The sequence below is a fragment of the Mytilus californianus genome, unplaced genomic scaffold (assembly GCF_021869535.1).
Source record: "Mytilus californianus isolate M0D057914Y unplaced genomic scaffold, xbMytCali1.0.p SCAF_9, whole genome shotgun sequence".
Lineage (NCBI taxonomy): Eukaryota > Metazoa > Mollusca > Bivalvia > Mytilida > Mytilidae > Mytilus > Mytilus californianus.
Genome location: NW_026262745.1, coordinates 17,410,540 through 17,424,586, shown reverse-complemented (window position 1 = coordinate 17,424,586; position 14,047 = coordinate 17,410,540). Strand labels below are relative to the sequence as shown.

Genomic DNA, 14,047 nt, shown 5'->3' with positions numbered 1-14,047 from the left:
CTTTACGTCAGAACATCGAATTTATATCAAAGTAAAGTTTAATATCGTTGTAATGTCAATCATTGGTTATATCATATATGATGGCCAACTGATTATCATAGTTGCCTAATTTACTAAGTCTAAAGGGATTTAAAATCGGGATAAGATATGAAATGTCCGGCTGGCTCAAATTTTTTTTGGAAGCCCTGCTATAATATAAATGTCAGACTTTTTGTTAGATTTAAAACAAAATAATGTCAAATTTAGTACAATGTACTGAAACAATGCAGACTTCATACAAAAATAATTTCAGCACTGAATAAAAATAACAAAAAAACTTGATACAACATTTATGTCAGGATTAGTGCAGACATACTACCCAGTCTTTTAGAAAGGAACCATATGTCTTCTTTTTTTTTAGTTTCTCTTGGTATTGTAATTTCTGTATTGAATCACGTATCGTTAAAACTGAATCTTTTGAAAGACTTTATACATTTGTAATTTCTTACTTCAGCAAAATTTCATCTTGATAATAAGCAGAGAAAAAATATTTTATAGAAATTAATATGGTCTGATTTTGCAATCATAAAACTTCAATTGCATAGTAACAATTGATGTATATATGTTCATTAAATATTCAGACAAGATAAATTGTTAAAACTTATTGTTTGATAAGACATTTATACTGCAATAAAAAATTAATATTTATAGACTTTAGAATGTTGAATTATGATATATGATATTAAACAAAAGATATTGATTTTTTATATTGTTCATAATTCATTAAATTGTAGATTTTAATTTTTTTTCTCTTGGTCAGAATTGAGGACAAAATAGTGTCTAAAATTGAGGACGGTTAAGATAAAAATTTGACACTGGGGTAGAAATAAGAAGTGTCCAACTGGACAAGGATCCAAACTCCTTTAATGGATTTAAATCCTTAAAATAAAATGTGTCCTTAAAATTGGGGGTAAAAATGAAAATAACTGGCCAAGCAGGCTAGTTGATCTTTGGTTAAGCTTGCTCTGTGTAAATTCTACCTGCCACAGACAACTGACAGGCCTATTATTTTGACCCCTGGTTACAGTTTTGTATCATTCCATGAACAATCTAAATATGCTGTTCTAACATTATTGAGGATAATGACTCTGTATTCTTCAATTTAAGAAACTGCTACATTTATTCAACATACAGTAATGTATGAATAAACATTTCAACATCGTATAATACATGTATCATCAAATCTAACTATCCTTGTGTCTTTTTTGTGCAATAACCGATTTGAAAGAAAAAATATGCTTGTGATATATTTTTTTATCATTGTTTTTATCATGCTTTTTTGTTATTATTTATGATTTTGTTTACTCCAAAATAAGGCAAAGATGTGCTGGGTCCATGTGAGTATCCCACATCAGACTTGCTTGAGTTATTTCCCCTTTTTAGTTTCCTGTTTGCTGCATGTTTTTGGTGGTTGTTGTGTGCGCCATTGCTTATAATTTGACAGAAATAGTTGTTGTGTTTAACATATCACTGACTTTTTCAGTCTCATGAACAAAGGCTGTAGTTAATATTTCTCTCAAATTCAAGTCGCTGCCATGGCTACAAACAATTGTTAGGTAATTTCTTAACTAAATATTTCAATTGAGAAGAACACCAAATTAAAGTTATGAAGATAAAAATTGTGCTTTTGTTTTTTTATGGCCATTGTAGACAAAGAAAAATGGTCAAAGAGTTAGTTTATGTACTTAATAATTCTGTATAAACAAGAATTCCAGACTTGCACTGGAAATTTTTTGCTGCTATTGGCTGTGAGCTTTTAGCGACTTTTAAGAGTATCGTGAATGTTGGTTATCTTCATGATATGATTGATTGTTCTTAGTTGATATTTTACTGTTATTTTAAATAGGTTATCTATTTATATACTGGCATAGTCATAACTTTATTCAATTAGTATTTTAATGCATCCTGTTCTCTGATGCCTGAAAGCTGCACTGTTGTGGTTCATTTTCAATTTTAATCAAAATTTGCAACAACAAAAATTCACACAGTTTTTTTATTTCCAATCTCGTATATCATTTGAATTTCATAATTTAAAGATACATTGAAAAGCCTGGCAGAGGTTTGAATTGGAGATGTTTAATCATTGTTTTTGATTCAAAGAATTCCTTTGAGATATTGTTAATAAAATATTAATCCATTTAATGTTAGGGGAAGGGTCAAAATAGTCTAGCAAGTTTGCAGATCTTAATTATCACAAACTTTGCTAAATGGTTACAATGTTAAGGAAACATTAACTTTTATAATCATGCTTTGATTAATATATTTGAATTCTGATACATTCTTTTTTATCTTGTTCCACAAGAAGACAGAATTTTTTTTTAGCTTCTTGTTGAGTGTTGTAGATATACACTTTACTACAATAGGTTATCACTGTATGGAATATGATATTCAAGAAAATGGTTGACTCAGGTTTACTAACTTATGGTTGCACTGCAGCATTAGTAAATTAAGCGTTGTGCTAGCTAAACAGTTGAGTAGTGTACGCTATATTTACTTGTGCTGTTAGGCGACTAGGTTGGTGAAATGTTGGCCAGTTGTATTCTTGATCTTCATACTCCTAGTGATTATGTTTCAGTGTTGTAAACATTGTTGTTGTAGTATTTCTACCTAAAGACAATTCTGTAGAAAAACACATGATATCTTTCTGCATGTTACCCCTATTGAAATGCAAAATGAAATTTGTTCTAGATTTTAACTGAGCAATTCTTGTCAAAAATCTATTTTAAAGACAGGGAACATTAGGCTTGGACATAATTGAGTAATCATTCTTTACAACTTCATCATAACTTTATCATAAATTGTTTAAATTTAAAAAAAAATAAATATCAGACTTAAAGTTAAAATATGCATAACTGTACATAGCACATGTCAATGACAGAAAGAAAAATTTATCTCGCATGTTGAGGCTACTTGACACAGTAGAATTCTACACTATATGTTTGATCAGCGAAATTTAACATTTTAACATCAGATAACTTATTTTGACTCAAACTCAATAGAACAATGTTTTCTAAAATCACTTTTCTGTATTACAGCACACAATGGCTTCAGGCTAGTTAAGCATTGCTTTTTTCTTTCTTTTCTCTAAATTTTTTTACGCAGATTGTTATAACTCAATATTCAATAATATCAAGATGTTGTATTAATCGTGTTAATCATGTTAATCAGGAATTAACTAATACTTTACTTTTTTACATTACATTTTGAAACACAGTTATATTTTGCTATGCATATTTGGTTCATCTTTAAGATTTATAGTTGGCAGTTTGGTAATCATGATATTCATAATTTCACCCGACTGACCAGATTATATGTTATATAATTACACTTAAAACTTATTAAGTTCTACACCAAGATAAACAAGAATTTACCATAAATAATAATAGTCAGTGCATGGGAAAAGTATTTATATATAAATTGAGTTGAATAGTAGTATCCAAGTAATAAAGACCAGAGATAGACGGTACAAAGCTACTTATTAGATGAAATTTTACAGTAGAAAAGTTTTACCCTGTGTTGTTTGAATTACCCTTGTAAAGATTAATTACAGTAGAAATGTTTAGCTCTTTTTGTTGGAATTACCTTTGTACAAATTACCTTGGTGTTAAATGTAAACCAAAATCTCTGTCAATTTTACCAGTAAATGTTTTATGTAGATTAAATAGAAAGATTTAGTATATACTAGGAATCTGTATCTATGTTAAATTAAAAAAGAAAGATGATTGTAGGACAAGTATTATAATTACTGATTTTTTTTCCCCATTTTCATGGCAAGTATTATCTTTGAATTTCAGGTGTTGTTTCGGTTGTTAGCCCTCTAGATTATGAGTCAACAAAAGGGTACGATCTTACATTAACAGCTAAGGATGTCAAAACTGGATCTGTAGCAGAAACCAAACTGAGAATAAGTGTTGTGGTAAGTATTCCTATATTAACCAGGATATATTAAAGGATATACTTGAAAGTCATCATGTTATATCATATACTGTAAAAGGATCAACTTTCATGGAAAACCACTTTCCATTATTTTTTCGCAGAGTGTTACCTAGAAAAGGGAGAGAGAAAAACAGTTGTTAAAAGAATGCGTATAACTTTTGTATAACAGTTAAAATAGATAGTTCTGAACATTTGGCGTATAAAATTTATTCCTTTACAATACATTCAACAATCAATGTCATTGTAATACTTTTACAGCAAAATGACTTGAGTGTGTAGGTAAAGGTAATATCTTTGGCTAGCTTGCTTGCTAGCAGAACCATGAAGTCATTATAAGTCCCCTACCGCCGAAGTCGAAGGGGACTTCAGATTTGCACTCCCTCCGTCTGTCTGTCTGTCTGTCCGTCTGTCTGTCCTTCTGTCAGTCCGGCAAATCAGTTTTCCACACTTTTTTGCTTCATGCTTGAAGATATTGATTTGATATTTGGTATATTGTTTTATCATGACAAGTTACAGATCAAGTTCAAATTTTGTTTCGGTCTGATAATTTTGTGCAGAGTTATGGTCCTTGGACTTAGAAAATTCACTCAAATATTCAGGATTCCGCACTTTTTTTTGTCATGCTTGAAGATATTGACTCGTTATTTGTTATATAGTTTACACCATGACAAGTTATAGATCAAGTTAGCATTTTGTTCCAGTACAATTAATTTTTAACCGGTAGGGGACTATGTATTGCCATGCAATACTCTCAGAATGCTTGTTAGGGTTAGGTATACTACCCTCCTTTAAGAGTAGACTAGTCCGACAGATAACCAATCTATCTATCTGTAGGACTAGACTACTTGACAGGAGGGTAGTATACCTAACCTTATAATGATTTCACGGTTCAGCTAGCAAGCAAGCTAGTCAAAGATATTACATTTACCTACACACTCAAGTCATTTTGATGTAAAATAGATGTAAAGAGCTCTATTGTTATATTTTTAATTCTCCAACAATTGACATCTAAGAAGTTTGAAAAAGGATTATGCAGCATGTATTTTGAAATTTTTAAGTGACCCAATAGGTTTATAATTTCCATATACGCCACCAGGCTAGGTAAATTGTTTCATAGATTATCTGTATTCTATTTCAGGATGTGAACGACAATAAACCAGTATTTTCTAAGTTCAAATACACTAGTTTGCTGTCAGAATCTGTTCCTATTGGTTCTTCTGTTGCCATGGTGACTGCTACTGATGCAGATGTTGGAACAAATGGCCAAGTGTACTACAGCTTAGTATCAGCACATATCGACAGTGAGGATGTCAGCCATTTTGAGATCGATTCTGAATCTGGTCACATAATTACCACCAAGATATTAGATTATGAGGAGCAGCATGAATTTAATGTCATTGCCATAGCAACTGATGGCGGTTCAAACAAGCATTTTACAACAGCGCCATTACACATAATTTTACAAGACTTAAATGATAATCCTCCATACTTTGTACAGAAATCATATGATTGTACAATATTTGATCAACCAAGCAGTTCATATGTTGTCAAGGTAATGGCATCTGACCCTGACCCTTGTAGTGAAGGTAATTTACAGTATAGCATTGTTGGTGGAAATATTGATCAGGTTTTCCATGTGAATCAGCAGACAGGATTGATCAGTTTATCCAGCAGACGTAACAGCCAACTCCAGCATGCATATATTCTTAATATATCTGTCACTGATGGTGTCTTTACTGCATTCACTCAAGTTAGTCTGTCCGTCAAAAGTTCCAATAACCATACACCAATGTTCACAAGACAGTTGTATAGAGCAACCATTCTAGAGAATCTTGGGAAGGGAATGATTGTCACCATGGTAACAGCTTTTGATGAAGATCCAGGAACCAATGGGATGTTGACTTATTCCATACCAAGTGACGAGATGAAGCAGTTCTTCAGTATTGATGCTGATACAGGTAGGATTTATATCAGAACAAAATAGAGAAGTCCTCTAAATTCATAGAACTCTTTAAAACAAACAATATAAATCCTTTAGGTCCCTTGTAATAAAAAAAATAGAAACTATTGAATTTTATTACTATTGAAATAATAAACTGTCAGATTTGACTATAGTATGAAACATATTCTGTTGCGTTCACTGTAACTTTTTTGAATTTCAATGATTCATTGTTACGTTAACTTTTGCATTGAATGATTTCTATTGTAACTTTATAAAGCAATAGTGTTTATTTGAGCTGAATGGGAAATGTAAATAGTGAAATTTTCATACTCACATCTTTGCATATATTTAATTTCTTTACAATGATAGTTAATAATATTAATAAAGAACAAACTGTCCTTTACAGGTGAAATATTTTCTGAGTTTGATTTTGATCGAGAGAAACGTGACTTCTATCAGATACCTATTGCAGTAACAGACAATGCTGGGAGAATAGGATTTTCAATGGTTGAAGTTACCATTAGGGATCTTAATGACAATCCTCCACGTTTCCTGAGAAATGAATATAAACTTGTTGTCTCCCCTGGTGCTGCTGTTAACTCTTCTTTCTCAAAGGTACTTTTTTATACATTTTTAAAAGGTATTTTAATGTGTTTGAAATTCTGATTATTGTAGGCCATATTTCGGTTTTCGCTCTTGTTGATGAACAATTTAGGAAAAAACTTATAACCTGACTAGAAATTACCATATCAAGAAAAAAATATTTAGCCCAAATTTATTGCTGAATTCTTTTCCTTTTTATACCATTTATGTAAATAAAATTGTAATTGTTCATTAGTTAGAAAATAACAGTACTTTAAATGAAGATTAGATACATATGTTCTCTCTAATTATACAGATTGAAGCTGTGGATATGGACAAAGGAACAGGAGGCAGAGTGAGATATGAACTAGCTAAACTAGAGAAACTGTTTGACATTAATCCTTATACTGGAGATCTCATAGTCAAAATGGATTTGAAGGATTTCGGTATGAATTATAAATACTTTAACACTACATTTAATTGATTTTACTATATAACATAAACACTACATTTCAATAATTTAACAGTATTACTTTCATTGAATTTGCTCAGCAATGGCTGTTGGATAGTTGTAAAGCTCTCAGTACTCTTTCTCTTCAATTAGGTGCAATTCTGTTTGGTTGTGTTGGATACATAAACAAGAAAACATGTTGGCAGTGTAATTTACTGTATACACATTAAAACATTTTTTTAATATGGTAAATTTAAGAAAAGGACCTCTACCTAAAATGGCTGAATTTTCTTTCTTCTTTATTTTATGGTAAATTTAAGAAAATTACCTCTAACTAAAATGGCTTAAATTTCTTTCTTCTTTATATTCCTGCTTTTCGAGTGGCAGTCATTTTCACAGTACCCATCTTTATTTAATTTCAAATTTGTCTTAGTCCTGAATAAATGTGTGAAGTACTTGCAATTTGACATCGGGCAAACAACAATAAAATTGATTCAACTCTTGTTTTTTTTTTGTTTTTTTATAAATTATACCTTAATTTTTTTTCAGCTAATCAAGTGTACCAGTTCTTTGTTCATGCTATAGATGAAGGTGATCCTATTTTAGACTCATCAGTTGCTGTTCAAGTTTATGTTATGGGCAAAAATGATATTGCGCCAAGATTCCAAGCTTCCAAGAAAATGTATTTTACAGTATCTGAAGATGAAACGGTATTTAGTCGTCTTATTGTTGCTGAGAGTCACATTCCAGTGAAGTACTACATAATACATGGAAATACTCCCGATACAAACTATCCTCCATCATTTGAAATCAGTCATGGCGGTAAACTGAAATTGATTAGGAAATTGGACTATAACGATATTCAGAAATATCATTTAACTGTACAAGCCAAAACTATCAGTACTCCTTCATTGTATGATTATGTAGAGGTTATAATTATAGTTACAGATTCTAATAATAAAGACCCTGTATTTGAATCGGACAAGTATCATACAATGGTTATAGAGAACAGTAAGCCAGGGGACCATGTTATTCAAGTTCGTGCCATGGATGAAGATTCTGACTTTGAAATCAGATACAGTTTTGGGGAGGATAGTAGTGGAATGTCCAAAATATTTGACCTTGACTCTATAACTGGTTGGATTTCATTGATTAACCCATTAGACAGGGAAACCACTGACCAATATAATTTCACCATTGTTGCCACAGACATTAAAGCACAAAGGGAACAGAAGAGTTTCACGAGAGTCCTTGTGGATGTAACAGACCAGAATGATAATCCACCGATTTTCTCCCGTCCATCCTACATTGCTGCTGTAAATGAAGGAGCTGCTTTAGGTACTGTATTACTAGAACTTTCTACCACAGATGAAGACATAGGAGCTAATACCAATGTAGAGTATATAATCATTGATGGTGATAAACTTGGAAAGTTCCATGTACGAGGAACTGGAGAGGTTATTGTGAATAAACCTCTGGATCGTGAAAATGATTCCCAATACACACTGGTTGTAGCTGCTACTGATGGAGGGATGTCAACAATGACGAAGGTTACCATAACTATACTTGATGATAATGACAATGACCCTGTCTGTGATGAGGTTTGTATATTACGTTTTAAGAGGTGGTAGGATGGGGTATCAGCCCGAATTCTGGAAAAAATAAATGTTGAATTCTGAATTCTGGAAAAATTAAACAGTCTTTCCAGGATCCTGATAAAATAATCATTAATTTCAGAGTACCGGTTAGAATAAATCCAGAATTACTTCAAAAATAGAGGCCTATTCCCGACATCTTGAGAAAGGTCCTTCCACCACTCTTTTTATGATGAATAACGAATGGTATTTTTGATAAGTTGATGATAGATTTCCTTGTAAATTTGTGTACACCATAATCTTAGTGTGTTTAACTTTACCTCTTTGTTTTGTTGGAAGGTTGTAGTTTAACATTACATTATTGTGAAGCGATCTGTTCTTGTCAAATGTACAGTTACCGTAAATCTAGATATAAATGGATAAATTTGTTTTTAATCAAAAATTGAAATTGAAATGTTAAATCATTAGATCTTGCTCCACAGTAAGTGCATTTAAAACTATTGCCATAAAGTTATTCATTGACCAGAAATCTGACAGATTTCCTTATTAAAAATTTTTACTTTTGCAGCCCATTCATCCATTGATTCTGTCAGAAGAAAAATCAGTCGGAAGTATAATTGTTCGTGTCAAGGCAACTGATGCAGATGATGCATCAACTGTTAATGCAGAAATTAGCTATGTCATTAGGGCAGGCAACGAGAAGCAGAAATTTAACCTGGATAAAAGTACAGGTAAGCAATAGGATTCAATATTATTTAAAACTGATTTGTTTCTTGAAAAATTTTAAGAAATTTATGCCTAGTGTAACTATATTAGTTTAAAAAAACCTAAGAAAGTTGGATAAACATAATCTTTTAGAAAGCAGACTATAACAGTAGCCCCCAAACCATTAAATTAACTTACTGATATGTTGTGTTTTCAGGTATATTGACTGTAAAATCAGAACTTGACAGAGAAGAAATTGATAATTACCACCTGTCAATTAATGCTGTGGATGGAGGAGGCAGAACATGTGACATAGATGTATTTATAGATCTGAGTGACATTAATGATAACAGTCCACGCTTTATTGACATTCCAGAGACTTTCCAGGTGATAGAATCCACACCAGCAGACACATTGTTAATGAGAGTTAGAGCAGTGGATGATGATTTAGGTAAACTATAATAAAGACTTGAGTCGTGCGGATGCACTTGACTCCAATCTTAATTGACTATGATTGTCAGTTTTCCTATCGAAGGTCGTTTTTTTCTTTGGGCACTCCGGCTTCCTCCACCAATAATACTGGCCGCCAAGAAATAGCCCAAAAGCAGTGCTTAAAAGTGGCGTTAAAACACCAAAAATCAAATCAAATCAAGTAAAGACTTGAGTTGAAATGAAAAGATATTTATGTTAAAAATTAGAGGATCAACCAAGAAAGATTCCTGTAAAAAGACACATTAAATACTATATATGAATTAAAGGATCGTTTTATTGCTGTTCTCCTTCTTTGCTATAAGAAAAAATCAGCACAATCAACATAGTTTGCTATTTGCTCTTTGTAGAGGTTTTTAAGAATATTTACATCTCATTTGTTGTTGATTGATTAATGTTCAGCAGCAACTATTTTAAGGATATTTATTTCTGATTTTTTGTCGTTTGTTAAATGTCCAGTGGCCTATTTCATGCTCATTTAGGACCATTCTGATTTGTATATTCAGGTATAAATAGACAAGTTAAGTACAATCTGAAAGACGATGCTGATGGTAGCTTCACACTGGACCCAGAAACAGGAGTCATAACTCTTGTGACTTCACTTGACAGAGAAAAGAAAGATCTGTACAAACTGATGTTGGAAGCCTATGACATGGTGAGTATAATTAATATATTGATTGTGCCTTCTTAATTTCACCTCTGTTCAAAAGGGCCATATTATTGAAAATATAACTATTTTATAGTAATCTAAGAAATGATTTATAGGTACATTATTTTAAATGATACATTGATTATGTGTTTGAAAGAAATGAGTATAAATCTTGAAAATGAATCTCTTTGCTGTTATAAAAGAAAAACTCTGAAATAAAATGGGAAGAAAAGACTTAATTATTAAATTATTTTATCCATAAATTTTTACTATAAAATGTTTATATTTTAGGGAAATCCAAGCTTGACGGGAGAAGTCCTTCTAAAAATAGCCGTACAGGATGAGAATGACAACCCACCAGAGTTTGTACGTAGCAGCTACATTGTATCAATCATTGAGGATTCCAGCATTAGCTCTGATGTAGTTACAGTCACAGCAACCAGTAAAGACATAGGAATCAATGCTAAGATGTTGTATATGATCTCAGCTGGAAATGTTGACGGACATTTTAATATTGATACTGATACTGGTAAGTCATTGACTTGTTTTTTAACATGTGCAAGCTCTTTATGGTCATGTATGGGGTTCATCTCATCTTAGTGATTCCTGTAAAAATTTTGCCGTAAATGCATAACTTACGAATGTTGTTCATCTGAAATCAGTGATTAATGTAAAGAAGTTGCATTTTTGACATAACTGAAAATGTGCACTAAGGAAATGATAATGCTTTTTGTTTTTGTATAAGAAAATGAAATCATAACATGATAGTGTCACATGGACAATTACTACAGCAGTGATTTAGAAAAACATCATTCAAGTAATTCACTATATAAGCAATGACAACAACTCACTTTAAAAAGTTCATATTTTTACTGTTAATGTATCTGAACCATAAAAAAAATAGAGGTCAAATACTTATTTTGGTAAACAAAATAGATAAAACAATAAACTAATTTTGGAATTAATGTAATACTGTAAATTCAGAAATTATTGCGTGCATTTATTATTGTCATTTTAGACTAAAATGCGATTTTAATTTTTTGCGATATTGAGAAAAATCCTGTTTAATTCATATATAAAATTTCAAAATGCAAGTTTAAATTATTGGGATTATAACCCTGTCGCATTTTTCGCAATAACAAAAACATCGCAATAATTTCTGAATTTACAGTATTCTTGAGTAGCACTGACTTAAATCACAACGTTTGCTTTGCAGATAATATATGGTTTGTTCAATAGGAATATGATCACCATACTTAAATTTCATTCAATTTTCAGGTATGATACAAGTGGCTAAGACATTAGACCATGAGACAACATCAGAATACATCCTAACCATCATAGCACATGATAGATCCTCCGCCCCACTCAGTAGTTCTACGTTTGTTACTATAAATGTGACAGATGTCAATGATAACCAACCAGAATTTGTACAGAATCCATACAAACTGACTCTCAAGGAAGATGTGCCTGTTAATGAAGTCATTCTACATGTGAGTCAACAATTTTTTGAAGCATTATTTTTATTTTTAGTTGACTTAGGGCTTTTCCATTAATCTTAATACACTGGACCCTGGGTACAACTAGATATTGAAACAAAATTGTGCTCAAATTAGGATTATGTATAGGTTCCCCGTATAGATTTTCTTTATTTTTTCATACATTTCAAATGTCACAATGTTACAGTATGAGTTGATTGTTCAAGAAAGTCATTTACCCTGATTGACCTCAAGTAAAACGACGTAACTCATTCATTAAAAGGAACTAGTAATTTTTTCTATTCAGATTGCCATCCTTTGGTACTATGGCACACACCTTAAATAGCTTATGATTCATGTAAGTAGGTTGATACCAAATTTCAACCAATGATAACGATCATGGAATTTATTTTTTTATATTTGGTTTCGTTTAAATGAAAACTTTATAAATAGCAGTTTGTTCAGGGAACCAATTTACACATTTCACATAGAAGGCATGTAGATGGCTTAGTAAAAACACTTTTTGAAATTACGAGTTTTATTCTCAACCCTGCACCAACTTAAAAGGCAGGTAACTCCAATGTTAGTGCAGTACCGGTCATGAAATTAACATAGAACTGTCAATGTCATTTATAAATTATTCCAAAATTTTATTTGCAGTTGACAGCATCTGATGCAGACACCAACTCCGTCATTCTGTATTCTATCATCAAGGGAAATACAATGAACAAGTTTGATGTCAATCCTAAAGATGGAAAACTTCTGATAAAGAATAACCTAGACAGAGAAATGGTATGGCAACTGTTTGATATAATGTCAGGAATAATGAAATAATTTGTAATTTTTTAAGAACATTTTTTTCTATTGGAATTTTACATTTTTGAAAAGAAATACTGAAGAAGAATTCAGTCTAATAATATTTGATAGTATTGATGAATAAAACAGGTATTTTTTGGTTCGGTATATATTAATTGGTTAAAAATATGATATACAGTTCACTGAAGTGAATAAGTGATACACATTGATAATCTTTTTTCAGGTAAACAATTTTGAGCTAACTTTAAGGGCATCTGATGGTCAGTTGAGCAGTGAGACATTGGTCATTATTGATGTATTAGATGTTAATGACTGTCCTCCTAAATTCTCCGAAGCCAACTACTCAGCTGTTATACAGGTAGGTCTTGTCAAGCAAGTTAAAAAGACAGACAAATAAATGTTCACTTTCTAGCAAACTTTTTCATAAAAAAGTAAATCTGTGATGGGTCATAGTACTTCCATAATGATTTATACATGTAGAACTTTATTGCTATTTTAAAATCTACAATACTTGATTCAAGATTTGTGCCACTTGACCTATTGACTTCATACAACATTCACTTTTGCACTGTAGGGTCGAAAATTTTCTCTTTTGATGAAAAATTTACAGGAATGCCTGTGATATCCAGTTATGGCAAACAAATGGAGATATGGGTCTGCAACAGGCTTTTTAAGGAGGCCATTTAAGATCGGTAGCTCTGTTGATATAATATCATAATAGAAAAAATATGTTTAAATATTAAAAGTTGACATTTTTGTTAAAAAAGCAAAAGGTTATCTTAATTTAGTGTGATAAATTCAATCTATTTCTGAGATTAATTGGGCAGAATTAAGCCTCAAAACAAAGAATTTTTGAATGAGTAAAATTTATTTAGAATTTTTTTATATATAGATATGAATACAGTTTATTTCAATTTTCTTATGTATGAAAGAACCAGCCATTTCCAAAAAAACTTGACATTCAAACTTCAGAAACATAAGGGATGACAAAATATCATATAATTTGCTTCCCTGGTAAAGTCTAAATAATACTGTACATATTTCACTAATCAACATTAATGAAGGAAGATGAGTGCATTTGCGACCATCTGCAATGGTCATAGAGCATATCCCTCACAGAAAAAGAGATATATATGGAAGAATTTTTTTCCCTATATATTAGATTTGCAGACAAAGATAAGTTTCAAAGAGGAAATTCTTGAAGTCATTTATAAAAAGAAAATCAAATGGAGTACATTTTATATTTACCAGTGAAACTTGCTTTTTAACTGTATTACATATTTAGTCAAAATGTTTATATGCACGTGTTTATGGTAAAGTCCTTGTCAAGTGTTATCATCTACTTAAGACTTCACATTATCATGT

The 14,047-nt window shown here is 31.4% G+C and overlaps 1 protein-coding gene across 7 annotated transcripts in view; it reads left to right on the top strand.

Moving 5' to 3' along the window:
* LOC127715423 (protocadherin Fat 1-like) overlaps positions 1-14,047 on the top strand; it is a 123,938-nt gene that overhangs the window by 93,900 nt on the left and 15,991 nt on the right. For 6 of the 7 annotated variants that reach the window (XM_052221457.1, XM_052221455.1, XM_052221458.1 and 3 more), the window contains 13 exons: positions 1,356-1,376; positions 3,834-3,955; positions 5,114-5,933; positions 6,324-6,532; positions 6,816-6,945; positions 7,500-8,551; positions 9,114-9,276; positions 9,468-9,701; positions 10,246-10,394; positions 10,680-10,917; positions 11,667-11,881; positions 12,527-12,658; positions 12,906-13,040. In XM_052221457.1, the coding sequence (XP_052077417.1) occupies positions 1,356-1,376; positions 3,834-3,955; positions 5,114-5,933; positions 6,324-6,532; positions 6,816-6,945; positions 7,500-8,551; positions 9,114-9,276; positions 9,468-9,701; positions 10,246-10,394; positions 10,680-10,917; positions 11,667-11,881; positions 12,527-12,658; positions 12,906-13,040 (3,620 nt within the window). The remainder of the gene's footprint in view (positions 1-1,355; positions 1,377-3,833; positions 3,956-5,113; positions 5,934-6,323; positions 6,533-6,815; positions 6,946-7,499; positions 8,552-9,113; positions 9,277-9,467; positions 9,702-10,245; positions 10,395-10,679; positions 10,918-11,666; positions 11,882-12,526; positions 12,659-12,905; positions 13,041-14,047) is intronic. The other variant, XM_052221456.1, reaches the window with a different exon arrangement.